Source organism: Clarias gariepinus, chromosome 13 (assembly GCF_024256425.1).
Source record: "Clarias gariepinus isolate MV-2021 ecotype Netherlands chromosome 13, CGAR_prim_01v2, whole genome shotgun sequence".
NCBI lineage: Eukaryota > Metazoa > Chordata > Actinopteri > Siluriformes > Clariidae > Clarias > Clarias gariepinus.
The window spans coordinates 8,872,501-8,899,920 of NC_071112.1; the positions used below are offsets into that span (position 1 = coordinate 8,872,501).

Sequence of the window (27,420 nt, forward strand, 5' to 3'; positions counted from 1 at the left end):
GCCAGAATTATGCAAATGACAGTCAAAGCACAAAAGCAACGTCCATCAATTTGAGCCATGTAAGGAGAGAAAATGGGTGCTGTGTAAAGGCAAGGTCAAGACCACGAGTCTTTTCTATGTTCCACGTGGAGGAAATGTGATGGTCAGCAGACGAGCAGCTGAAGAGGCAGATTTTCCTCACCACCGATCTCTCATAAAAACACCTCAAGAGGCCTGGCGGTGTTAATTATTTTCCTGTGTGTGTGTGTGAGAGAGAGAGAGAGAGTTAGAGAGAAAAAGAGTGTTTGTCTGTAAAAGACAGTATGAAAAGTACTGAAAAGTAAAGCCTGACTTTAACCAAGCACCAACAAGAACCAGTTTTTATTTTCAGAAACTCCAACGTCCCACGGAAAACTTGTCTCACTCTGTTCTCGTCCTACATACCCGAGTCATGCAGTGTCTAACACACTCATGATACAGAATACGGAATCAAGTTTAAAAATACACACTTGTGTCAGTGTCCAGCTCATAGCACCTGTCGGTGTGAATAACTAAAAAGCTCGAGGAATAGTGTGAAGCTGTGTTGTGTTGTGAAAAGTGTGGACAATACCACAAGATATTGTATCAGAACTTGTATCATGATACTAAAAATTGAGTTAAAATCTTCAGAAAGAAAGTTTACAGATTTGTTTATTTTTTGGTTATACAAAGCTCAACCTTTCTTAACTACGTTTACAGGCATAGCTATTGTTACTGCTGTCCTGTCCTGGGTTCAGTTCTGATGAGTGACGTATCCAAAAATGTTCAGCTACACAATTTCCAATACATTTCACTTTTTATTTAAAATGTATGTTATGTCTCATATTTGTAGATCAGCAAAACAAGCTAACATGCGTTACATCTACCCTTACCAACAGGCGTATATGCCCTTACCAACTCATTTACAATCTCCCAAGCTTATTTTTTCTCCAGACACCTTTAATACAAGAATAAGATATTTTGCATAAAACTCCATGGAATACTTAAAAAAATTTATAGTAACATACATTTACATCATAACCTTTTCGCATACTGCACATTGTTCACATTTATCTGTCAATGTGACAAATATAAGAAAGTACTGAAACTTCACGCACGTATATTATCCCAGGTATGACTTATTATATTATATACTCCGACATGCATACATCATGAATCCAGCAAGTTCTGTGGAACATTCCTGGAAAACTGGCGCAAAAAATAGGGGACGTCAAACAGCAGCTGGACAGGACAGTGTGTATCTCGGTTCAGGAGGCATCCAGTACTAAAATAATGTTCGGTCTAGGGTTAATAAAGAAATAATGATTACATCTGATGTGTAGATGCTTACTAATGATGATAATTATGCCATCTTTTCAACAATTATGTTAATGGCCATGTGGTCTCAAGCTCTGTAGGCTTATGTAATTGGTGTGGTTTAGCTGAGGTTAAGCTAAAAGAGGACGTGCATGAGCTTTTCCGATCGGACCAGTGTTCATACTTTACCACAGGAAAAAAAGTGTGTGAAAACAACCATCAGCACATGATGATGATCAGTTACAGAGATATGAAAATGTGTTATTGGAGAAAAGGAGAGCATTGTTTTGACCTTCCATGATTTTAGGCCGAAGTAATATATGGGTACTTTTTTCCATTCTTTCTCTATTTTCTCGCACTCATTTTTTTTTCTCTTTCTCTCTCTCTCTCAGGAAGTTTACCACTAATGAGGCATTTCTTGTGAAATAAATGGCAGGAAATGAGTTAAACCTAAAACTAGAAAGTTGAAGTAAATGGGATGAAGGGAGGGATAAAAGGATAAAAAGAGATGGCGAGAGGGAGTAGTCAGTGAGAGAGAAGGAATGAAAAGGGGAAAAAGGACAGAACGAGATAGAGAAAAGATACCGAAGACTTAAGACACAGCAGGAACAGCTTTGGTTTGAGAGATTTTTGTCCAGCAATTAAAAATCCATCAGCTGTACACTACATGTGCTATGTATATTTGGCACCCCCCCCCCCCTTCTTGTACTTGCTCTTGGTTTAAGACGCTAGTTTGGGTGTTGTAGCCTAAGAAAGATGGAGTAAGATATTTATGCTCGGGCAGATTTAATTTATTGCATATTTCATTTATACAAAGAGAAATAAAGACATGGAGAAATGGGTCACACAGGAAGTCCTTCTGATTTCGCACAGGAAGTTCACTGGATTTCAAATAGGAGGATTATTTTTAGACTGTCCTTTTCTCATGTTCCTCTACTGCTCAATTTTATTTGCTTGAAGAATAGCAGTAGCAAGAGTGTGCCCACCACCCTCCCCCCACTTACCTACCTCACTGACCTCAATCTCACCTCATCTCTTCGACCAACTCCTCAACCCGTGCCTCCTACCTATACCTTGTCCACAGCTACTATACAGAGGTTAAAATTCAGCTGTAAAGAGTTTCTTTCACTTTTTCTTTCTCTCTCTTTTTCTTTTCCCCACTCTTTTCTTTTTTCAGCCACACTGTGCCTTTTGGCTTTCTGTTGATTCTAACAACCCTGTGTTTGTTCAGCTGGATCACACTGTAAAAAATGTTCAGGCCAGACGAGGTCACACACTACCAAACTGGACATGGGAGTATGTGTGTCTCTCTCTCTCTCTTTTTATTTTGGTTTTTAGTATTTGTCTCTACATGTCTTCCTTTCCATCCTTCTCTCTTCCTTCTCCTTGTGAGTTCCCACAGTTACACAGTTTAACTCTGCTAAGACACAGTTTATAAACTTGGGAGTGCCATGTCCCTGCAGTGACTGGGCGGAGCCTCATCCTTGCTGCTGCATCGTCTCGGTCTTTGTCCATTTACAAACTCAGACGTGAGCACTCACAGACATAAGATAAACACTGTCTACAGACAGCGATTTGTGTGTTTGCGTGTTTATAGAAGAAACTCAAAACCTAATGCTGAGTAAAGGACAGTAGTAATCCCTTGTGTGAGGATTTACTCAAACTCCTGATCATCTCCTTTCATCCTGCTATGTATCACACATAGCTTACACACACACACTTTACTGACTCACAATTCTCAAAACTGGGAGTACAAACATGTACACACACACAATCACAGAGAGAGAGAGATAGACTTAAGAGCTACCGACACACTCCTGTTTTGTGTTGACACATAACTGTTTATTAGGAGACAAAATCTCTCCCTCCCTCTCTCTCTCTCTCTCTCTCTCTCTCTCTCTCTCTCTCTCTATTTCTCTCTCTCTCTCTCTCTCTCTCTCCTTTTTGGGTAAATGTGTGGTCAAGAGTCTCATTAGAAACGTTTGCCAGTTGAAGAGCTAAATTTAGTGCTCCAGTACAGAAGAATGGAATGCCCCAGTGCGTGAGCACACACACACACACACACACACACACACACACACACACACACACACACACACACACACACACACACACACACACACAGCTTGTGTTATTGGTGGTGATTTGGCCAGCTATCCTTTGGAAATTTGTTTGTGTACACTACACCCTACACTACACTCTACATTTCATACCCTATACACTAACGCCTATAACCTACACCTCATATTCTAAACACTAAACCCTCTATCATACACCCAAAACCCTAAACCCTCATACTGTACCCTATACACTAAATCCTGTAACCTAAACACTAAACCCTACACCCCATACATTAAACCCTTTACCCTACATCCTATAACCTACATCCATACCCTATACACTAAACATTATACCCTACACCCTATAACCTACATCCCATCCACTATTTTACACGCCCTAACATCGGACTGCTGCGGGTATGTTTGCTTCAGCGGCCCATGTTTTATCTCATACTTTTTTTGAAGTAAGCGATGTTTTGTCACACTTGGATTCTGTTTCGTCTGCACAATCTGTCTAAAAACAGTAAACTAATGCGTTGATTGGCTCTGTTGAGTAATGCGTATGGCCGCGCCCACCTTTGAGGAAAGAGGTGGACTACTGTATGCACCCGTCGTTCCCAACCCTGGTCCAGGAGGCCCCCTGACCTCAGACCTTTAACTAATCAACTAATTAAGAACCTTTTCTGAATAGGAGTGAGAGTGCGCGCGTGGCAGAGCAACAAAAACACAAAAGCGTGGGGAGCAGGGGGTCCTCAAGGACAAGGGCTGTGGACCCCTTCTATACAGTATACGCTACACTTTACACAAAATACTCTATGCATTGTATTATATAACTCTCTGAGTGTGTGTGGATACATGTCAGATGCAGGTGGAATGCTCACTCACTCTCTCACTCTCTTCCCTCTTGCAATTCATGCTATACATCCATCATTTCACACTCTATGAGCTCAGTCTCTGGTTCAGAGTGTATGTGGACACACACACACACTATGAGAATAGCAGGACTTACTATCTCTGTTGGACAGCTGTGCTAATTAGGATGGCCAACCTAATTTGAATAAGTTGGTGTGTGAGGGTTTGGGGGGTGCACTGTAAAATCAGTGAAAGTCACATATGAGACGGTGTGTGTGTGTGTGTGTGTGAGAGAGAGAGAGAGAGTCAGTCAATTGTCACGTTCAGTCATCCATCATTCTGAAACACTGCCTGCTCATTTTCATATTACAAATAGTTTTGCATAAAGTGGGCGTGATTGTGTATGCTCCTCCTGTTTGACGTTACCATGGTAACATTTCTTAATTTTTGGAGTTTTCAAAAATGTTTCTTTCTTTTTTTGTCTGTCTGTCACTGTCTGTCTGGTGATCTCTCTTTCTTTCTCTCTCTCTCTCTCTCTCTCTCTCTCTCTCACACACACATGACACACACCAGATCTTCTCGCCCCCTGTCTCTCACTCTAATCTTACTTTCTCTCTCTCTCTCTCTTTTTTCTCATTCTTGCCCCCTGTCTGCACTCTTTTTTTTTTTTTGAATTTTTTTTCTGAATTACATGAGTTTTTTTTCAGGTTGAGGTGTTGAACAAAAGGGCACTGTGATGACTGGATGTGTGTTTGCAAAGAATGCTCTTCCAGATGGCTGTGTGTGTGTGTGTGTGTGTGTTTCCAGAATGTGTGAATGTGGTGGCTTTCTTCCTCTAGAAGAGGCTATTGAGGCAGCAGATGCTCTCAGTGAGAGACTGGGGCCAAAGCCTGTCTCATACATACATACACACACACAAAAGCTTTATTGAGACTAGCCCCGCCTCCTCAATGCTGAAAGTGACGTTGATGATGTTGACAATGGGATGATAAAGATGGTGATGATGATGATGGTGAGTTTTTTTTTTTTTTTTCTTCTGCAGCGAAGTGAATCAGCAGGATGCACCGGGACACTTACATAAACGTTTCACACTCTCAGCAGTGTGTATTACCACTTGGCAGGAGTGTACATGTGTGTTTGTGTGTGCATGCGCTTTTGGATGCAGTTTCCTGTGCCAGAGGAAATGCTTGGGCCTGATTAAAGCTTAACAAAATCATCATCAGGGGATAATCTGTTTGTCCCACTATGTTTCTGTATGTCTCCCTGTTTGTCACTTATCCAGTACGTTCACATGCACAGCTACAGTTACAGCTCGAATCAGCTATTTAATTGGACTACTGCTCTTGTACCATTATACGAGCACAGCAGGGGAATCGCTTTATTGAACAAAGTATGTCTGACTTCTCTAGGATAGGTGGCGATATGCCCCTTTTTAGCTCAGTATTTAGGGCTGAAACGATTCCTTGAGTAACTTGAGTAATTTGATTACAAAAATGTAATCAAGGCAAAATCTTCTGCCTTAAAGCTTCTTTTAATTAATTTTAAAAGCTTGCGTTATGTTTTTGCGCAATTATTTGTTTAGCGTGACATAGCGCACTTCTGGATGCAACTCGTCAGTAAACACCGCAAAGTGGAAGGAGATGCAAACAGTTAGCTGTGTATAGACTTGAGGGATCGTTCTGTTGCGGATTGCGAAGGGAGGATGATGAAGAGGGCGATAAAAATATCAGTGGCCAACGAAAAGAACTTTTTGTTTTGAAAGTTAAGTTGCACAACTTAGTGTTTTTGTACAATTATTTATTTTAATGGTTGCCTTATTTTTTTTTTAATACTTTAAAATATAAAAAATTCAAATTCGTTTAAAAGACCTTTTTTTTTTTTTTTTTTTTTTTTTAGATTTTGCATCTAAGAAAAGGATGTAAAAAATAGGAATGTAATGCACTTAATTCATCTCAGTCAACTTTAAGCTGTTCCTTGTATTGTGAATAATGACACTGTTTATTTTTGATAAAATGCTGTATGCATTTAAAAAAATAAAAGTAGATTTTTCTAAAAAGAAAATTAATTTTTGTTTTTCTTATATATTTTACATTCCTGTTTAATTAAGCAAAAGTACATGTTATCTGATTAATCGATAAAATTTTTGGTATAATACTCGATTACTAAAATATTCAATAGCTACATTCCTAGTAGTATTGTATGTGTAGGTGATGTTCTACGCCATAGACCAAAACAGTTAACAAACAAGTTAGCTAGCGGAAAACTGGTATCATGTTGAGTGGTAAAATCATGGACAACTTTACAGAGCTGTACATTTACTATGTGGAGAAATGAGACGCACACTGTGCCTTGTGTTTATCAGAGATGAGAGATGAGATTTACATGCAGAAGTATGCTTGACTCTCAACCAGTGACTGGGTGTTCTGGTCTGACTCTTTTTTCTTTTCCTGACTGTCTCTCAATCTCTCTCCTTTGCTCTTTGTTTTCTGTCTGTTTCTCTGTCTTTTGAACCTCTTTGAACATTTTTCCCTTTCTGTTTTTTCTTAGTCTTCTCACTTTCGCTTTTTCTTTCTCTGTCAGTCATTATCTGCTATCTTTGTGATAGTCTCTCTGTCTTTCTTTCTCACACTCTAACTGTCTTATCTCTTTCTCTCATGCTGTGATTTTCTCTCTGTCTCTCTCTGTTTAGTTCAGTTCAGTTTTCTTTCACTCGCACTTTAAACTCGATAAGAAGTCCGTGACAGAGAAGACTTGACAAATCACTCAATGTGTCTGCGTCTAGAGTGACGTACAGCACACGTCAGAACTACTGCATACACCTGAAGTGCTTTTGCCCGATGTGCACATTTGCATCATTTACTAAATGCAGTTCTCTGCTCAGAGAGGGAGGAGCTCCCAGACTTCGCGATCTCCCTAATTCACTGTCGTTCCCCTGATACACTCGTACAATTATCTGCTAACTGATCACTGATTTTAATTTCCTTTAAAACACCACACCCTGGTTCCCTGATGGCAGACACAGATCTTGTCTCACCCATCGCTGCCGCTGCTCTCGGCTTAAAGGCTTGACAGCAACGAGCCCTGATCCTGCTGTGTGAAAGGGAAAAGAAACTCTCTTATTGACTTCTCACCGGAAATGATTTGCCCTGACTAAACTTGAAAAAATTCATCAACAGGACAACCGTGAAATGCTATAGCAATCCTTACTCCCTGGGAGAGACACCAATTCTTGGTGTTCCTTAAGTCACAACCATTTTATTCTTGTTTTTTCTTTAAGCATTTAATATTCCCTTGTGCTTATATATACATACACACACAAACTCTCTCTCTCTCTCAAAAGTTCTTTCTGACACAGAGAGCAGAATTCTTTCTTTCTTATCTTCTCTCAGTAATATTAATATCACAGGACAGTGAAGAGCCGTGTGTTAGACTAAGAGATGTAGGAATGTGGCAGTAAACCTCTCATTACAACTGTGTGTGATGTTCTTGTGTGTCTGTGTTACCTCATCATACCTCTATCTAAATATTGCAGCGCTCTCACATTCCTGACATTGAACAAACTCGGTACAAACTCTCCCACAATCTTGAATCCTGTGTGTGTGTGTGTGTGTGTGTGTGTGTGTGTGTGTGTGTGTGTGTGTGTGTGTGTGTGTGTGTGTGTGTGTGTGTGTGTGTGTGTGTGTGTGCTTGCCTTCATGCGTGTGTGTGTGTGCTTGCCTTCATGCGTGTGTGTGTGTGCTTGCCTTCATGCGTGTGTGTGTGTGCTTGCCTTCATGCGTGTGTGTGTGTGCTTGCCTTCATGCGTGTGTGTGTGTGTGCTTGCCTTCATGCGTGTGTGTGTGCTTGCCTTCATGCGTGTGTGTGTGTGCTTGCCTTCATGCGTGTGTGTGTGTGTGTGTGTGTTTGTGCGCTTGCCTTCATGCGTGTGTGTGTGCTTGCCTTCATGCGTGTGTGTGTGTGTGTGTGTGTGTGCTTGCCTTCATGCGTGTGTGTATCTTGGCATGGTACTTGGTTGTACGGGAAGGTGGGAGGCAAGATATGAAAGAGTTTTGTTTCAGAAAATGCATGTTCTGAGCAACAAGACAATAAAATGAAGATAAAACAAAGCGATTTATTTTTGTTGATTACAATATTGATTAATTTTTTTAATACAACTTTTATGTAGGTGATCTTGCTTGTTTGCCTGTCTGTCTGTCTGTTTGTGAGAGAGAAGGGGTTAATTGCCCAGTGTGTGTGGCGGTGTTGTATGACATTTTGGATTAATGTTGTTTAAACTTTGACAACTAGCTATTTGTATTCTAAAAAATCTTTTTATATAAAAACAATAACTTTGTGTGTGTTGCAGGCGGGCAGTGATGGAGAGAGCATAGGGAACTGTCCCTTCTCTCAGCGACTCTTCATGATCCTCTGGCTGAAAGGAGTTGTGTTTAACGTCACCACTGTCGACCTGAAAAGGTAAGGTCTGCATTTGTGGCGTGCATTTGTATTTTGCCCACTTTACTTAGATACCCCTTACTTCATTAATCAGAGAAATAGTCAAGAGGCCCAGAGATCGCAGAGATCCACAGCTCAGGTGGGAGAATCTGGAAACCATTAGTCGTGCACTCCACAAGTTTGGCCTTTATGGAAGAGTGGCAAGAAGACAGCAATTGGGAGCCATAAGAAGTCCCGTTTGCAGTTTGTGAACACAGTAAGCATGTTGAAGAAGGTGCTCTGGTCAGATAAGACCAAAATATAATCTTTTGGCCTAAATACAAAACGCTGTGTGTGGGGTAAAACGAACACTGCACATCACCCTGGACACTCCATCCCCACTGTAAAACATGGTGGTGGCTTTTACTCAGCAACTGTTTTCCCACACTTAGAGTATACTTTGGCGTGCTGCACAAGTATATTTTAAGTATACATCTGTAATAAAGTAACTAGTAATGAACAGTTTTCTCTTGCGCTACCGGAATAAACAGGTACAGGAGCAGTAGGGCCAGGACGGTGTAGTAAGGGGCAGTAAATGCTGCTAGCAGAAGAGAATAAGAAGGCTGTACTGATAGTTAAGCATGCTCTGCAGAGAAACAGTTTTACATAGTGAAATGGCTCTTCTTTGAAAAAAAAAATACATAGGAGGATTAACCCTTATAATGCAAGCTGCACAAGACCAATTATAAAAAAAAAAAAATAATAACCATCTACGAAGAAAGGCCTGCCAGTGTGTGTTAATGGAGAGGCTTCTAACATCACGCTGTGCATTTAGGGTTTCTGATATGTAGACAAATATAGTGTATCCTGAAATTTGGGATGATATTGCAAATATGTCTTTATTATTATTGGTCACAGAAACAACCAAAAAAAACAAACATACCAACCTGACCTTATGAATCTGTGCTATTTCTTTGCCTTTGCAAAGTTATGTTAGTATAGTTGGTTAATATGATGAACTTTAGTTGGTTAGTTCATCATATTGTCTAGGTTGTGTTGGAAAAAGGATACGTCACACAAGTATTTAGTCAGCCACCAATTGTGCAAGTTCTCCCACTAATTTTCATCATAGGTATACCTCAACTTTGAGAGACAAAATAAGAAAAGAAAATTCAGAAAATCACACTGTAGGATTTTTAAAGAATTTATTTGCAAATTATGGTGGAGAATAAGTATTTGGTCAATAACAAAATTTCATCTTAAATGGGTCATCCAGTCCCATTTTTCATTAAATGTTAATATGATTCTTTAGGGTCCTAATGAAAAATTTGTGATATACTTTAATTAAAAATTCTCAATGGTTGTGTAAAAAACACTACTTTGACCTGGTAAAAACTAGCTCTGTTCTCAGCAACCTGTTTCGGTACATGGTCCTTTAAATGCTTATGATCTCTGCTGAGCCCGGCCCCCCAGTTCTGTGGGGCGTGTCTTCACAACACACTTGGGGTATAGCCACGGGAGTGTAGTCCAGTGCGGGCAATGCTTTGGACTGCATTACCCACAAAGCACTGCCCGCACTGTTTTGTGGGCAATGCTTTGTGGGTAATGCAGTCCAAAGCATTGCCCACAATACAGTGCGGGTAGTGCTTTGTGGGTAATGCAGTCCAAAGTGCGAAAACACTGGAATATAGAGCATGAGCCTGTTTTCTTAAGTAGTTTTTGGTTTGATTTAAGTACGGAACCCACCCGGAAGTTTGTAATCTCATCACTGCACGGGCATAAATTAACGGGCTGTTACACTGCCGCGAGCAACAACAACAAAAGCGGAGAAGCTTACTGAGAGAGATACAAACGCGATGAGTTCACTGATGTGTTTACATGACTTCTTAATCTTTGACAGACATCGTTATCAACCATCTAACGTTACAAAGGTAAGCATAATATAGTTTTCCAACTACGTACACAGTTTGCAACTAGACAATCACCTTAATGCATTGTTTATTATAAACGTGCGATAAGGAATTATATAGAGACGGATGTACATAGAGAAGATGACATAACCATGTTCTATGAAAGTGAAAGTTAACTTACACTCCGCATTCATCGTGATTATTAGAAAAGGCGATCTGCAAAGATTCATAGAAAAAGAAATCACACTCACCGAGCCTGGTGAAGATGAAGCAGGAACACAAAGCGTTACTACAGATCCATTTTTTAGGAGCAGCTTCCTAGCAAAACCTGTTTTATATTGACCCGCGTTTATAAAGCAATCTGGTGAAAAATTATTAGCGCAAACATGAACGCATTCAAAAACAAAATTCAGCCACTGCGTCCTTAGCGACTTAGATGTCGGTAGTGAATGACGACTGCTGTGTTCGCTATTACACCCAACAACTGTACACCACACTCGCTTAGGCGACATTCTGTTCCAGCGTTGAAAAACAATGGCCGACAGCTTTCTTCTCACTCGGGGTGGGTCTTTAATAAAACACCAGTGTCAATCAACTATAGTAGGAGCGGCCTCTGTTGGTGTGGCGTCACATCGACAGGCGTTTGAGATTGGCCTGATTTCAGAAGGGGCATCTTATTTTAATGAACGAAAAGAAAATCACTGGGCGGCTCTTTATCATTGTAGAGTAGTTGTGTACACACTCTCCTAACACACATTTCAGTCCAAACAGCTTGAAAAAGTGCATGCAGGACTGTATGACCCCTTTAATACTTCATTATATACCCTTTGTTGGCAATGACAGAGGTCAAACGTTTTCTGTAAGTCTTCACAAGGTTTTCACACACTGTTGCTGGTATTTTGGCCCATTCCTCCATGCAGATCTCCTCTAAAGCAATAATGTTTTAAGGCTGTCGCTGGGCAACACAGACTTTCAACTCCCTCCAAAGATTTTCTATGGGGTTGAGATCTGGAGACTGGCTAGGCCACTTCAGGACCTTGAAATGCTTCTTGCAAAGCCACTCCTTCGTTGCCTGGGTGGTGTGTTTGGTATCATTGTCATGCTGAAAGACCCAGCCACGTTTCATCTTTAATGCCCTTGCTGATGGAAGAAGGTTTTTATTTAAAATCTCACGATACATGGCCCCATTCATTCTTCCCTTTCCACAGATCAGTCGTCCTGGTCTCTTTGCAGAAAAACAGCCCCAAAGCATGATGTTTCCACCCCCATGCTTTACAGTAGGTATGGTGTTCTTTGGATGCACCTCAGCATTCTTCACACCAAGCTGCTTACCTATTGCAGATTCAGTCTCCTCAGCCTGGTGCTGGTCTACAATTTTGTTTCTGGTGTCCTTTGACAGCTCTTTGGTCTTGGCCATAGTGGAGTTTGGAGTGTGACTGAGGTTGTGGACAGGTGTCTTTTATACTAATGAGTTCAGTTCAGCTTTTATTCATCACACATATATTATACATACAGCAGACAGGGTTAAGGACTTTGCTCAAGGGCAACAGCCAACAGCAACAACCTGGCAGAGCTGGGGCTCAAATCACAGATCTTCCGATCCATAACTCGGAGCCTTAACACACTGAGCCACCACTGCCCCAATGGCATTAACACAATAACAGATGCCATTAATACAGGTAACGAGTGGAGGACAGAGGATAGGGCTGTGGCTGTCGAATATTGTAGTAATCGAGTATTCTACCAAAAATTTAATCGAGTAATCGGATAAAATGTAATTTTGCTTAATTAAACAGCAATGTAAAATATATAAGAGAAACAAAGATTACTTGTTTTTTTTTTTTTTTTTTTTTTTTAGAAAAATCTACTTTTATTTTTTAAATGCATACAGCATTTCATCACAAAATAAACAGTGCCATTATTCACAATACAAGGAATAGTTTAAAGTTGACTGAGATGAATTAAGTGCATTACAGTGCAAAAATACATTCTTAATTTAAAGGCTTTTATCAAATGCAAAAACTAAAAAAAAGGTATTTCAAATGACTTTAAGCATCAAAAAAGCTAAGGCACAATTTCTGTCGTTTTCTTGCTGGGTTCTTCATCTCTTGGCCTGCTGATATTTTTATCGATCCTTTCCATTTTGCTGCCCGCAACAAAACGCTCCATCAAATCAATACACAGCTAACTGTTTGCGTCTCCTTACACTTATTTTGGGTGACGTGAGCGCTTCTTCTTCTCCTGTGTTTAGTGGCGGCTTGCATACGGAAGCCAAACAAATAATTGCGCAAAAACATAACGCAAGCTTTTAAAATTAATTCAAAGAAGCTTCGAGGCAAAAGATTTTGCCTCAGTAATTTTTTGTAATTGAATTACTCTAGTTACTCGTGGAATCGATTTTAGCCCTGACAGAGGAGCTTCTTAAAGAAGAAGTTAAAGGTCTGTGACAGCCACAAGTCTTGCTTGCTTGTAAGTGACCAAAAACTTATTTTACCAGGGAATTTAGGAATTAGTTCATTAAAAATCCTACAGTGTGATTTTCTGGATTTTCTTTTCTTATTTTGTCTCTCATAGTTGAGGTATACCTAGGATGAGAATTACAGGCCCCACTCATCTTTAAGTGGGAGAACTTGCACAATTGGTGGCTGACTAAATACTTTTTTGTGCCACTGTATATATATATATATATATATATAAAAATGCCATAAAGCACTGGAGCCAAAAGCAAAATGTCAACCTGTCACTAATGTTTTCTAACAAATCTCTGAGGGCTTTACTGAACAGCTGTATTTATACTGAGATGAAATTACATGCAGATGGACCCTATTTGCTAATTTGGTGCCTTTGGTTCCCCTGGATTTTAGTGAGCTGTTTCAGACTAAAGGGCTCTGAACATAAATGCACCCGCCACACTTTTCAGGTTTTTATTTGTAAGAAATAAAAAAAAAAACATTCATCTTATTTATTCAACTTCACAATCCACTTGTGTTGGTCTTGTCATAACATCCCAATAAAATTCATTTACGTTTGTGGTTGTAACATGACAAAATGTGGAAAAGTCACTTTACATAGACCTACAAATATGATATTTTATCATTTTTGATGCCATTTCTTTTAAAGGGCATCAAGGTGGCAAAAGAAAAGGGCATGGGAAGTTATTGCATTCATGGTTTCTGAAATTAATAGGGCATCACAGCAACTGGTCAAGGCACTACAGCAAAATACGGTCATTGCCCCTGTGACGTTCACACCCCCGCATGCCTCCTGTGCAGAAAGTGGTTACATTGCCAGGAGCTGTACAGTGGATATATAACCTGTATGTCTACATGGCAGTCTGGAACATTCTCACAGCAGTGTTACAGGCTTGAGTATGTGCCTAACTGTCCTTTTTTGTTGTTATTTTAATGTGTTACCATGTACCGCTACCATGTATAATTCCACTCTTTGGCAAAAACTTAGTATAATGTTTAGTATAATATTTATGACAAATTGCTCAGAACATATGATAAACGCTGTTACGCATTTACACAAACCCTAAAACATCAATAATCATAGGAATAACATCTAAGTCAGAATACATATGTTATCAGTCTGAACACTGAACTAATTTTTAATGAAGTAGAGAGGGTGTGTGACTAAACCTTTGATAACCTGTTTAGAAGGCAAATATTAGCCATTTAATATGGCTACATACTACATGGGGGGAACATTTGCTTTCATTTCTGATCAGTAACCACGATGAGAACAAACACCTCTCTCTTTACTTTCATCCACTGGCTTGCTGGTTGATGAAGGAGCTTTGATTGTCTCACATTCAAGCATTGAACCACAATCATAGATGAGACTGAATTTCTGTAAGTGAATAACCTGTAACATTGGACTAAGGTGATTTAGAAGGCCATAAGTTCAAACCCCAGCACCACTAAGGTAACCTCTGTTGGGCGCTTGAGCTTGAACAATGAGATAAATGTAAATTTCTCTGGATAAGGCATATGTCTCCCAAATGCCGTAAATGCAACCAATTGTAACATTGAAGGTTGGATTTGTCAGAGTACATGGGAAGCCGCAGTATTAATTTAATCAGGCTGATGAAATATTATCCATGTATTCCTAGTTATTGATGCCACTGTTTTGTGTATTGTTACGAAATAGTGAGCGGAATTGAGCTCTCCTTCTTTTTATGAGTGAGTTTTTCCACATATGATCGCCATTCAGCCTACAGAAGAGTTTAATCACACTACAGCAGACAGAACGCTCATTGTGTACGGCCGTGTGTTTTATTGCTCCTCAGCTGAACAGTAACGTCTCTATGCAGCACAAATTCACACAGCAGCTCACTGGCTTCATCTCAGACCACTTTACCTCTTACACATGTGTACCACGCGAGGCCATTAGGATGGGGGTGCTTCCTGTGCACGTGCCAGAAACATAAGGTCATTTCCTACTGTTGTGCCCAGATGAGTGTTAGGATCAGAATGTTCCAGACTGCCAGGTCTTGTGGGAACTCTCTTACTGAACTTAGAATAATGATAAGGAACAATTACATTGATATACACTGTGTGTTATTGGGAGCACAGAGTGTACTGGAACTTTCACTTTGTAAGAGTTTTAATTGCTTCTTGTTAATTTTCTGCCTTAAAAAGAATCATACAGCAAAAGTTGCTTGTTCTAACACAGGCGCTATAGCCAACTAATAACTTTCTCCGACATAATCTGTGTTCAGTTGCTTTGCTTCCTCAGAATTGATTGAGAAATTATGTTGATAAAGCCCAATATATTTAAATGTTTTTGATGACATTTTTGAAGGTAGACCAAAAAAACAAAAACAAATGAAAAGTCTATTTAAATAAGCAAAAAATATTATTAATTCATAGAGGGAGCAAGTGGACGGGGCTAAGACAAATTCAAGTGTGGGTTTTAAAAGAAGGATTTGAGATTCTTGAGATTTCGGTCCATTCGCCACCATCAGGCCAATTGCTTATCCAACTAGCTGTAAGAAGTTATCTAATGACCTTTGACATAACACTTATTTTAATTCTTTTTCAGGATTAATCTGTCACAGCTCCACCCACTTAATTCCTCCATGACTTTTTTTTTTTTGCTAAGTGGTATAATATGCTAAATCAGTTTTTCATGAACTACTCTGTTGCATGGATTATCCAACAAAGTGTCAAGCTCACTAATCAAAGACATTGATGTGGCCGGTTGTTGTCGTTGAACATGGCCGCTTCACGTAAATCAATTCTAAGAAGGCGGAGCTGGTGTAGTCGTACCACCAAATTTTTTATAACTGTTTTCGGGATCCAGACAAAGCGTCATGTATGGGACAAAGATTATGTGTTTATGAGTAAGGCTAGAGTTAAGGCTAGAGTTAAGGCTAGAGTTAAGGCTAGAGTTAAGGTAACTGTTTCTCATGAGGTGTAAGTCCAATTACTCTGCAATCAGTTATAGCTCCATTTTAGGTTTTAAACAAATTTTACCTTTGTTCTTGCCTAGTTTTTAAATCTTTGTCTCAGTCAGCCCTGCTCTACAACTCAATCGTTCTTTTTTCCCCCTCTGAATTTGCAAATTCATTGTGTTCCCGAGGCAAGTTTAATTTGCATTTGTTCTGATTTCTGCTCCATACTAAATCTCTATGCATGATTTCATATCCTTAGTAAAAGTAAAGAATATTACTAGTCATTTAGAATTCTGATTAAAATAATGTTTGTCTGTTGTTTTTTTTAAATACTTTTATTTTATTTATTTATTTACTTAAAAAGGAGTGACACTTGTTCCAGATCAGCGATATGTTCTTTCATCTGAGTTTCATTATTTGTAGAAAAAAGCCACACACACCCCCCCCCATACCAACAACAAACACACACACTCTTGTAGGACAGCCCTTTGTGTTGCAGCAGTTGGTTTCTGGAATCAACCAGGCTGCTGGTTATTGTTGTTCTCCAGATGAATCCTGACCTGCATGTTTTAGCTCAGACATAATGGAACGATCCTTCTATTCAACACACACACACATAGGAAAATTGCTGGTGGAAACAAAAAGCCAGCCTGTTTTGCATTACCTTTGTGTCATTGTAGGCTGTCACACGTCCCATATCTCCACCACGAAGGAATTTAATAAACATCTGATATAACTGAGAAACCAAAGTCTCCAAATAGACCTCTGACACAGATCTGACAAGCAGTTTTTGCCCAGTTGTGGCCTGTTTCTTTGCTATGACAAATTAAGGAAATGAAAGGTCTGTACTTGATTACAGTTTGTATTTGGTAGCTGATCATGGAAACTTTTATTGTGCACCTGAAAGTGTTGAACTGACCTGTCAGAGTAGCTCAGCAGCCCTATAAGACCTAAATGAGCACAGAAGACTAAACTACCCAAAGTGGATGACCTCAGAATTCTTTCCTTGCTGAGGGGAAAACCCCTTCACAACATATAGCCAAGTCAAGAATACTCTGTAGTGTCAGTGTCAAAGTATTAAGTCAAGAGACGTTTACATGAATGTAAACGCAGAGGTTTTTCCCCCCAAGATGCAAAGGACCAAATGGAACTTTAAAATCCACTGTTGTGGTTTACTGAGGTAAAAAACACAGTGTCCAAATACTTATGGACCTGACTAGACATGTATAAAACTGTCCTTCTTGACAGTGTGAATAAACCTGAACTGAAGCATGCACATAAGTTGTCACACCAAACATCCTGGAGACTAATTACTCCTAAGCAAGTGTTTACTTTGGAACTGAAGCATGCCGCTTACATGTGTGTGTTTGTGTGTTGACCCCTCTGTGTTTGTGTGTGTTCAGGAAGCCAGCAGATCTTCAGAACCTTGCTCCGGGAACACACCCTCCTTTCATCACATACAACGGTGAAGTCAAGACTGACGTTAACAAGATAGAGGAGTTCCTGGAAGATGTGCTCAGTCCACCCAAGTGAGTTTGTGTCTGTTTGTTTGTGTATGTATATGTGTGTGGAGGTGGGTGTGTCACAGAGCTATGTATTCACACTGCCATGATATTTATTTTACTCTTAGGTACAATAAGCTTAGTGCCAGGCACCCTGAGTCCAACACAGCAGGGATGGACATCTTTGCCAAGTTTTCGGCCTACATCAAGAACTCCAAACCAGACGGCAACGAAGGTGAGACAGTGGGTCACGCAACACAAGCACACACAGGTGTTGTCTTCTGCCATTGTTTGTCGATTGCAACTGTCGAGCTTCTCTTATCCATAATTTACATATCACACAAACGAGAACACACCCCATGCTTTACATGCAGCTCCGACACAAAGACTGAGAGGCTTCAGAGAAACATGCCCAAGCTAGGAGAAGATAAAACAACAAATACATACTTCTTTAGGGATTATTATTTCACATTGTTCTGTGCTTTGAGTGCCTAGAAAGCACAAAATAACTGACCTTAGGGAGGCAAAAGTAAAATACAGGTTGGTTTTCATTATAATTATGAGAAACATTTATTTATTAGGGGTGCAGTGGGTCACAAAGCTCATGGTTTGGATTGGATAACAGTAAAAAGGAGACAAATATAATCGTGCATTTGATTTATTAATTAGAGGACAGGTAAAGGATTTCTTTTTATAGTCCTAAATGAAAATACTAAAGATGTTTAATGTTTAAATAAAATCTTTAAATCATTAACTAAAATGTTTAACTCAGTCTATATAAATAAAAGAGAGGTTTTGTCTGTACATTGGTCAGAACCAGCTTTTTCAATTATATCTTTGTTTTATGCATTGGAGGACCCAAAACCAGTCTCAGAAAAACTTCTGCCTTTTATGTATGTCTGTATCTCTGTATGTCTGTCCAGCCATTGTCACAGCATCATGCAAAACTGGCTGGTAAGAATTAACTTTGCCAGTCATTAGGTTTTGAAGTTTTTATGAAGTCAATGTTCAGTGAAAGGGAAGTTATGGCAAGTTTTTACAGCGTATTGCGCATCTGTCAAACTGTGGGTGGAGAGAATTTGATGAAACTTTGGCATTACTTAATTTTTTCACCATGGAAATAATAGCGTTGAAGTGTTATGAGTGAATTTGAACATGCTGGAGTAGTTTTAAGACAAAACTTAATTTTTATCCTGCTTACTTTTTTGATTTCCCATCTGTGATTCACCAATTCTCAGATTACCGATCAGGGAGTGTGCTAGGTTGACTATGAAAAAAGTATAACTTAACGTGAACAAGTAAGATACTCAAATTTGGAATGTTATTTTTTCTTTGTAATATTAAACTAATCACAGACAGACAGACAGACAGGCAAGACGTGTACGTGGGTTTCAGCCTAAAATAATTTCATCATTGATTACATTAAAGCTGATTAACTTATTTTTACCTACAAAAAAACATCTACCTTTTAGTTATTTCAACAAGTACTTGCGCTATAAATAAATTCAATATGAGGCATGTGGCCTTTTTTTTTCCTACGTGAGAACAGACTTTTTTTTAATCATTTTTGGTGAAAGAAGGTCCTTACAGCCAATCAGAAAGTGGGGGCGGGTTTAAATCTGATTGCCGATTTTATTTCTTTTTCCAGTCTGAAACACCCAAACTTGACCTTTCCACCCTTCCCCAACATCCCCCCCCCCCCAATCTCCCCCCCAGTCTCTGGCAAGTTTTGTGTAGCATTTGTAAGGCTTTGCAAATTTAAGAGAGTGGTGTTGCTAGATTGGGTGGTTTTCTGGTTTTGCTGTGAGCTGCTAGTCCTGATGTGAGTTCTAGTATTGAGGTTATTTGGGCACCACGCCCGTACCCCCCATCCCTGCGCCTCAGCATAAGAAGGGTTTTATCACTGCCTTGGTCAGGGATGTCAAATCTTATCCAGAAAGGGCCAGAGTGGGTGCAGGGTTTAATTCTAGTAGATGCCATATCTGATTCTGGAATGAAAGCCTGCGCTTACACTGGCCCTTTCTGGATAAGATTGAACACCCCTAGCCTAGGTGGAGTTTTGTCTGTATAATCTGTCAACCCTGTCAAGCACAAAGCAAAATAGGGTGTTTGAGTGAGCAGTTGTTATAATGGTTAAACTTTGCAGTTAATCCGTATATTAATATCTATGTGTATATTCGTTTATGTTCGTTGGTGTTGTTTTTGGAAGGAGATACGAAAAAAGAAAAACGATGATGATTATCAAACTTTTCATTTTTACCTTCAAAGAATGTGTCTTTGTTTGTAGACTGTGCATTTGTTGAACTTTTGTGTATTGTCGCCTTCGTGTGGCACCCGATGGAATTACAGTGCAAAAAAATTACTGTATTGAAAAAAAAAATCTTTCTAGCGTTATATATAAATAAAATAATGTCATTACTGTAAAAGAAGTGAAAAATATCATAAAATAATTTGGACATTTTTAAAGCATCTTTAGTGGAGTAACATGGACGCAAGTGCGCACACAAATAAAAATGTATAGCCTCACAAATGTCAGGTTTATGTTTATTTGCTGGTTCTGTTGTTAGTTTACACTTGTTCTATGCAGCTTTTCAGTAAGGAGAGAGAGAGAAAGTTGTGTTTCCCAAAGAAACAGACAAAATGTCACGTGAGGTTTAACTGAGAAAGAGAGAACAACTGTTTTTAACTGCTATAGCGTAACGTCAGTGAGAATGTTCCACAATGTTATAAAAACACGATCTTCTTGAATAAATTTAATTTGCTTTGTTGTGGTGTAAAAGTGTAAAATCTAAGATGTGTGTGTGTGTTACAAGGAGATATCTCCCATCAGCAAGTGAAATGAACAAAGTGTACATAATACATAAGTGACTTGGAGATTATTTCTGAATGATTATGAAACCTCGTGCAAATTAAAGTTTACATATGATTAAATAAATTGTAGTGATTAAAATCTCACACATCAGTTTTATGTCACCATCAGCCACAGTCCTCTGTGAGCATGTCACCTGTAATGCCATTTATTATAGTTTTGTGATTAACCCAGCTGTGCGCCTATGTTTGTGTGTTTGTGTGTGTTCAGCTCTGGAGCGAGGTCTGCTGAAGACGTTGCAGAAGCTGGACGAGTACCTGCGCTCTCCGCTGCCCGATGAGATCGACCACAACAGCATGGACGATGTCAAAGTGTCCACACGCAAATTCCTGGATGGAGACGACATGACGCTAGCCGACTGCAACTTGCTGCCCAAACTGCACATCGTCAAGGTGATCAAATAAAGAACAAAAAAACTAGCAACTTTTTTTTTTTAACCGATACAATGTATTCCAACAGAATACTAAAAAGCAGTAATGTAAAAGAAAAAATTATTTGAAATGGATTAAAATGTCATTAATAAAGTTTTATAGGTTAATAAATGTTAATCATCACAGTAGGGCTGTAGCTATCGAATATTTTAGTAATCGAGTATTCTACCAAAAATGTAACCGATTAATCGAGTAATCGGATAAAATGTACTTTCGCTTAAACAGCAATGCAATGTACACAAAGATTAATTGGTTTTCTTTTTTGAAAAAACTACTTTGATTTTTTTAAATGCATATAGCATTTTATCAAAAACAAACATTGTCATTATTCACAATACAAGGAATAGCTTAAAGTTGACTGAATTAAGTGCATTACAGTGCCATACATTCTTCTCTTCTTCTTCTATTCTTCCTAGATGCAAAAACTAAAAAAAAGGTATTTCAAATGACTCACATTTTTTAAATATATTTTTATCGCTCCCTTTCATTTTTCAGCCCGCAACATCTTGCATCTGGAAGCGCGCTGTGTCATGCCGAACAAATAATTGCACAAAAACATGTCCTCTGCCATTTTTTGTATTCGAATTACTCGAGTTACTCAAGGAATCGTTTCAGCCCTAAATCACAGCTGTGTTCATGTATCATGTGTGCACATGCAAACTTTTGTAAAAGTTTCTGATCTCTTTGTTCAATTAATTAACTTTATTCCTCTAATGCAGTTAAATGGACAAATATGATAATTTTCCCAAGGATTGAGATAGATGTGTGACATTTTTGCATAAGTAACAGCTGTCTGATTTAATTAACTGGAAATACAAACGTAATCTAATGAGTTTGTAATGGGTGCCATTATATTTGGCAAGCCGAATGTGATCCAGAAATCATATACACTGCAAACAAACAACAAAGAAACAGCAGTGAGGATCAAACGGAGATGAGTAATCAGATGGGACTGATCTTCTGTAGATATTATAGTCACATGAGTAAGTACAGCTTTTGGCTAAGCTTTTTCCACAGGGAAAAATTTGTTTGGAGGACTTATAGTAGCTCATAGCTACTGTGAAACCCCGGTGTAGCAGGCGTTCCCTACCATGTAACAGTAGGCCGTGTCATCAAAATGAACAGTACGCTGTGTCATCATCACCTTTTTTGTCAAACTGTCAGGCAGTAATATATCTACTTACATACGACATTGGAATAGCATGAGGAGCGGCAGCAGGTTGACCAACGCTCCATTCGCACGCTGGCGTCAGGATCTGCACGTGGACTGAGCCGAGAGTATAAGACAAGACAGTCATGTAATGCTGACCATACGGTGTCCAGTACTGCTGGTCAACCAAACTGCAAGTGCGCCCTCTTGTGGTATACAAGTTAATAGATAATATGTGAGCTACAGAAAATATTGTGCAAAATCTTATCAGTAAGTCTGTTTTTAGTTGGTTAAATTTTTAACAGCAATTAATCATTAACATCTGTAAGCTTAATACATCTGTAAATAATTTTATTTATTTGTTATTACACTTCAGGGATGTCTCTGCAAACAAGAGAACCAGCACGAGCGCATTAGTATAATTAACATAAGTAAGTTCAAAACTTTACACCTTTTTTTGAACAGGTTGAATTTAATTCTTTTTCCGGCCTCTCCGTCGCAGGTGGTGGTGAAAAAGTACCGCGGCTTTGAGATCCCTAAAGACCTGACGGGCGTGTGGAACTACCTGAGCAACGCGTATGCCCGCGATGAGTTTACCAACACCTGCCCCAGCGACAAGGAGATCGAGATCGCTTATGCTGACGTGGCCAAGAGGCTCGTCAAATAAGCACTTCCTTGGGAAAAAAAAAATCCCCTGTTTCTTAATTTTTTTAAAAAAAGCTTCCCCAACACTGGGACTTCTTTGGAGAAAAAAAACAACTACAGACTTTTTTTTTTCCCCCTTAGTTTAGAAATATTAACCCAGTGCATGACGTATAAATACATACAATATATTTTCTTCTTTATTCACTTCTTAAAGATTCTACATTTATAGGTTAAATCTGTTAAATTGCTTTTTTCCTTTTTTTGTATCACACAAGAAGTGCAAGTGTTAACAAGTTAACAAGTGTGTAATGGTACAACTCAATATAGCGTACACACGTACAAACAACTCTTTTTGTAGCAGCAAAGGGGTGTGTATCCACTAGCCTTTTATGATTTAGGCAGAAAAAGAATAACTGCTTTTCTACGCTTGCACGGCGAGCATTTCTGATGCTTTCTAAGAAAAAATGCATCTAAACAGTGTTGGAAGCTCCAGTGTTTGTTGGTTTGTTTGTTTTTTGCTTTACTGAGCACCGACTGCTTCACCAGACTCCGACATGAAGGTAGACCTTTGTAAAATAAAACCAGTTTTTTTTTTTGTCTCTTTTCCAACAGATATTATATCATTAACCTTTTCATTTAAGCTCTGCCCACTTGTCTGATTTTTGTTTAAATAGCATGTGAAGCCGATCAACCAATCAGTTAATTTCAGGTGCGTTTGATGATACTGTAATCATCACAGACATAAGAAAAGGAGGAGGGAACATAAATATTGTTTGTAAAATATTATTTGTTAAATTAATACGAATATGATTGTGTGGACGGGTGCCAAAACTTTTGCAGATGACTCAAAGGTGATGAAGACCTGCCTATTTTCAGGTGATTTTTTTTTTCCTCTTTTCTGCAGTGATTAATGTACACATCCAATTTAGAAAATGTTTTTTTTTTAAACCATTTTGTTAAATTTTCTTTGTTTGTTTCTCTATTAGAATGTAGCAGAACGAAGGCCTTACTCAGGTGCATGGGTTTTAATATGACGCCTCCTCCAGCCTTAATCATTTTCACAGCAGTGTGTGTGAGAGTGTAAGCTGTGTTAAATGATCATAAAGAGGAAAAATGCTGCAATTCATTAGCATCTGAGCAAAAACAAACAAACGATTGCATAATCGTGTAATTAAATCACGATGTAGAAGGACAACATTACAGCTTTACTCTTTTTCTAATATTGGATGGATTGATTAATGGATTGTCTTTTTTTTTTAGTAATATGAAATAAAAAGGTACAAAAGTGCATTGTTCTTTTTTTCCCTTTCCATTTAAGCAACACTATCAAGCTGATGAATTTTTTTGTTCACTAATGAATAAATAATACGTGTCCTAGAGTTTTATTTCACATCCAAACAACCAGAGACCGTTTTTCCTATAGAACCTGAGTGCAAAATGTGTTTCCTGCAAGTTGTGCCATTACTTTCTGTACCATCATACAGCCATGATTTTAAGGCAGGATTCTGGTGTTCACTCTCGTGCTGCTTGCAGGTGGAAATAAAAACTAAACCACACACTCCGACTGTGTAGCTACACTATGATTTTTGGTGTTTAGCTACAATGGTGCAGGAGTGAGGTACTGCTCAAGGTTTGCAATGACTGCATGAAGGAATGACTCGTTTGACTCATGAAAGACACATTTTTGTCGCTTTTACTAAAGGCTGATTTTATCTCCGGGTGTGGATTTAGGTTTATAAGTGGAGGAGAATTAGATCAGATCCTGCTTCACCCACTGGACTTTAGGTTTTGCTTCACGGACTCTTTAAATTAGTAATTTATTGTTTAAAAAAAGAATGCAGACTTGTGTTGTTTTCACTCAGTATTTTTTAGCAAACATCTAATAAATAAATATATTTTACATTTCTTGCACATTCAGCAAACAGTTTGAGACTGTCCTTTTAATATGAGACGGCATCATTAAAATAATCACAAATATGTTACATTTTAAAAGAAAAAAGAAGAACCAAAACGACCAATTAAAAAAAATATATAATAGTGACATTTTTCTTGACAAAAAATGTCAAACTTGTGTTCGAAAGTTCTTAGTACTAATTTTTCCTCGCTCATAAAATGCTCAGTTATATAGTGATATGACCAGAATCTCTGCACTGAATCATTCTGAAGATCCAAATACCGAACTAGGCCAAAGATTGGACACACCTTCTCTTCAACTTTTCAAAGAAGATTAGTGCATATTTTGGATGCATTCAGCTGTATAACAATAAAATAGAAAGAATAGTAGAAAGACTGAAAAATCAGGTAAGGTCATGGAGCTACAAGGTGCGTCCAAACTTTTGACTGATAATATAAACTCTGGTCAGTAAGATACCATTTTTAAAAAATCCTGTGACTTTGATCCTGAATGTTGAAGATTTTGGTGCCTTTTTGTTTTTTGCACACGCACACAAACACATGCCTCCCTAGACTGCTCATGGAAACGCTGCATGTTTCACCATCAGTAATAAAACTGCTGGCAGCTTCGACTCACTTGACCTTTATTTATTCAGCAATTAAAGTTTGAATGTTATATGAAAACTGATTACTCACATCATCCTAAAACCATCAGGGAAGAAACTATAGACTTGGCAAACAAACAGAGCAAACATAGCCAATAAACAAACGATAAGAAGAGTTATGTGCTATGTTTGTCCACAAGGGGGCACTGCAGTGAACGCAGTACAGGAGTAAAATCCTTTCCTCCACAGCGTTATTGAATTTTTGGGTTCTGAAAAATGGTGATATGAAGGTTGTATTAATGGATTTCTTTGTTTCATGGAAAAAGTCTACAGTATCAGAGGTATAACAGGAACAAACTTCTTTCAGTAAGCTTCCACGGCATTACTATAAAAAGTTAAGTATGTGTTTGTAACTATGTAATTATAGCCTAAATAATTACATAGTTATTAACATGCATAGCTCTATATATATATATATATATATAGATAGATAGATAGATAGATAGATAGATATAGATAGATAGATAGATAGATAGATAGATAGATAGATAGATACACACTTTTAGATACACACTTTTCCTGCTTGTACACACCTGATTCACCTAGACTGAGCAAGGTTCTCTAAAAAGAACCTGGAGTTCTCCACAGGAAGTGTGATCACTCCATAGAGCACATCATGCCACTGCAGTAAGAAAAAAAACACAATCTGGCAACACAGAAACTAACACTGACTCACTTGAAGGGATCGATTGTGTTGGATTGGCACCATGTCCAGGGTTTACCCCACCTTGTGTCCTAAGTCTCCTAGGATAGGCCCCAGGCCCCGTGATCCTGTATACAGGATAAAGCAGGTTAGATCATGAGAGAGTGAGTGGGTGAGTGAGCATAATAAATATATTATTAACAATACAATTTAGTTTCATTTGTTAAATACACAAAGACAATGCACAATTTCCCAGGTCTAGTGTGACTATTGCTAAAATAAAATTCAAAACAAAACTTGTAATCAACACACATAGTGGTGCTTCTGAATGAATTTTGAGTGAAGTTTGACTCCTTTCAATTGACTCATTCAAAAGAATCGATTCAGCTCATTTAATTTTCCATTCAAATTTTGATCCCTCAGAACACAAGGATTTATCCCTGACGATTTTAGTGTCTTCCTACTCTAACACATCAAATTGAACTCGAGTTAGTTATTTAATTATTTAATTAAAGTATAGGGTGCTCCACGTGAGTGATGCAACATCCTAAACAATTCCCTGGTGAACATAGAGTTTGCTTAATATTATAGTAAAGGTTACTTTGCAATTTTGTACAACAGTTATATGTTGAATATGTCGATGTGCAGAAAACAAACCCCAAGGAGTCCTTTAAAAGTCACTCAATTTTTTGGAACAAAGTAGTATAAATGAATCAAAGTGTAATCTGATTCTTCTGACTGATGATCATTTGATAAAAAATGCTTTATCTCATTTTACAGTGGGCAAGGTGAGGGAAGGGGGCATTGGGATGTAGGGGGGAAAATTCTGTGGCCACGGCTTACTAAGGCGTGGAAACGAGAAAGTGTGTTGTGGGATGAAGATAGCATGTTGTGGCCCCAACTTACCAAGCTGTGGGACAGAGATGGTATGCTGTGGCCCTGACTAACTAAGCCATGGGAACGAGATAGTATGCTGTGGCCCTGACTTACTACGGTATGGGACCGAGAAAGTATGTTGTGGCCACCACTTACTACAATGTAGGAATAAGATAGTCCTAATGTATGTAATGGCTATGACTTACTAAGCCATGAGAACGAGATAGTATGTTGTGGCCACGACTTACTAAACCATCTTGTGATCATGCAAAATAGTATTGAGGCCATGACTGAAGAACATGTGGTAATGAGATTATGTCCCAGATGTGACAGGATGATTCTTGTTTTGGAGTTATGCTGTGTGTTAGGGGGTAAATAAAGGCATTTGAATTTGTCTGTAGTTTACAAGACGTTAAATGCTATTAGATTATTAAATTGTGGCCACAACATAGTATCTCATGGCCACAAATTAAATGATTTCAGCTTCATGCATCAATAGGTTGTGGCTACGCATTAAGCTATTTTAAAAGTAAGTATCATAGTATCTCGTTCCCACACCTTAGTAAGTCGTGGCCACGGAATATCTCTCCCCCCCTTGGCATCAGAGGGGCTCAGTAGCATCGTGGCTTTTCCCAACGCATCACCCCTGCAGCCCTTGAGCGCCACCATACATTCTAGCCGTCCTGAAGAAGAATCGATTCAATTTCAAAAAGAGTCGTTTCCAAATGAACCGAATCACTTTCTTTTTAAAACTAATCCCGTGTCGCGGTCGGTGAGCTTCTTCCAGCGCGCGCGCTTC

At 38.7% G+C, this 27,420-nt stretch overlaps 1 protein-coding gene across 2 annotated transcripts in view; it reads left to right on the plus strand.

Moving 5' to 3' along the window:
- Positions 1-23,832, plus strand: part of clic4 (chloride intracellular channel 4) — a 31,210-nt gene extending 7,378 nt beyond the window's left edge. The window contains exons 2-7 of one of the 2 annotated variants that reach the window (XR_008361865.1): positions 8,572-8,681; positions 17,351-17,476; positions 17,578-17,684; positions 20,529-20,710; positions 22,402-23,420; positions 23,531-23,832. Coding sequence is in view for 1 of the 2 variants with exons in the window: in XM_053509962.1 (XP_053365937.1) it covers positions 8,572-8,681; positions 17,351-17,476; positions 17,578-17,684; positions 20,529-20,710; positions 22,402-22,566 (690 nt within the window). In the remaining variant the exon portion in view is untranslated. Of the gene's footprint in view, positions 1-8,571; positions 8,682-17,350; positions 17,477-17,577; positions 17,685-20,528; positions 20,711-22,401 lie in introns of both variants that reach the window. The other variant, XM_053509962.1, reaches the window with a different exon arrangement.
- Positions 23,833-27,420: the final 3,588 nt, after the last annotated feature.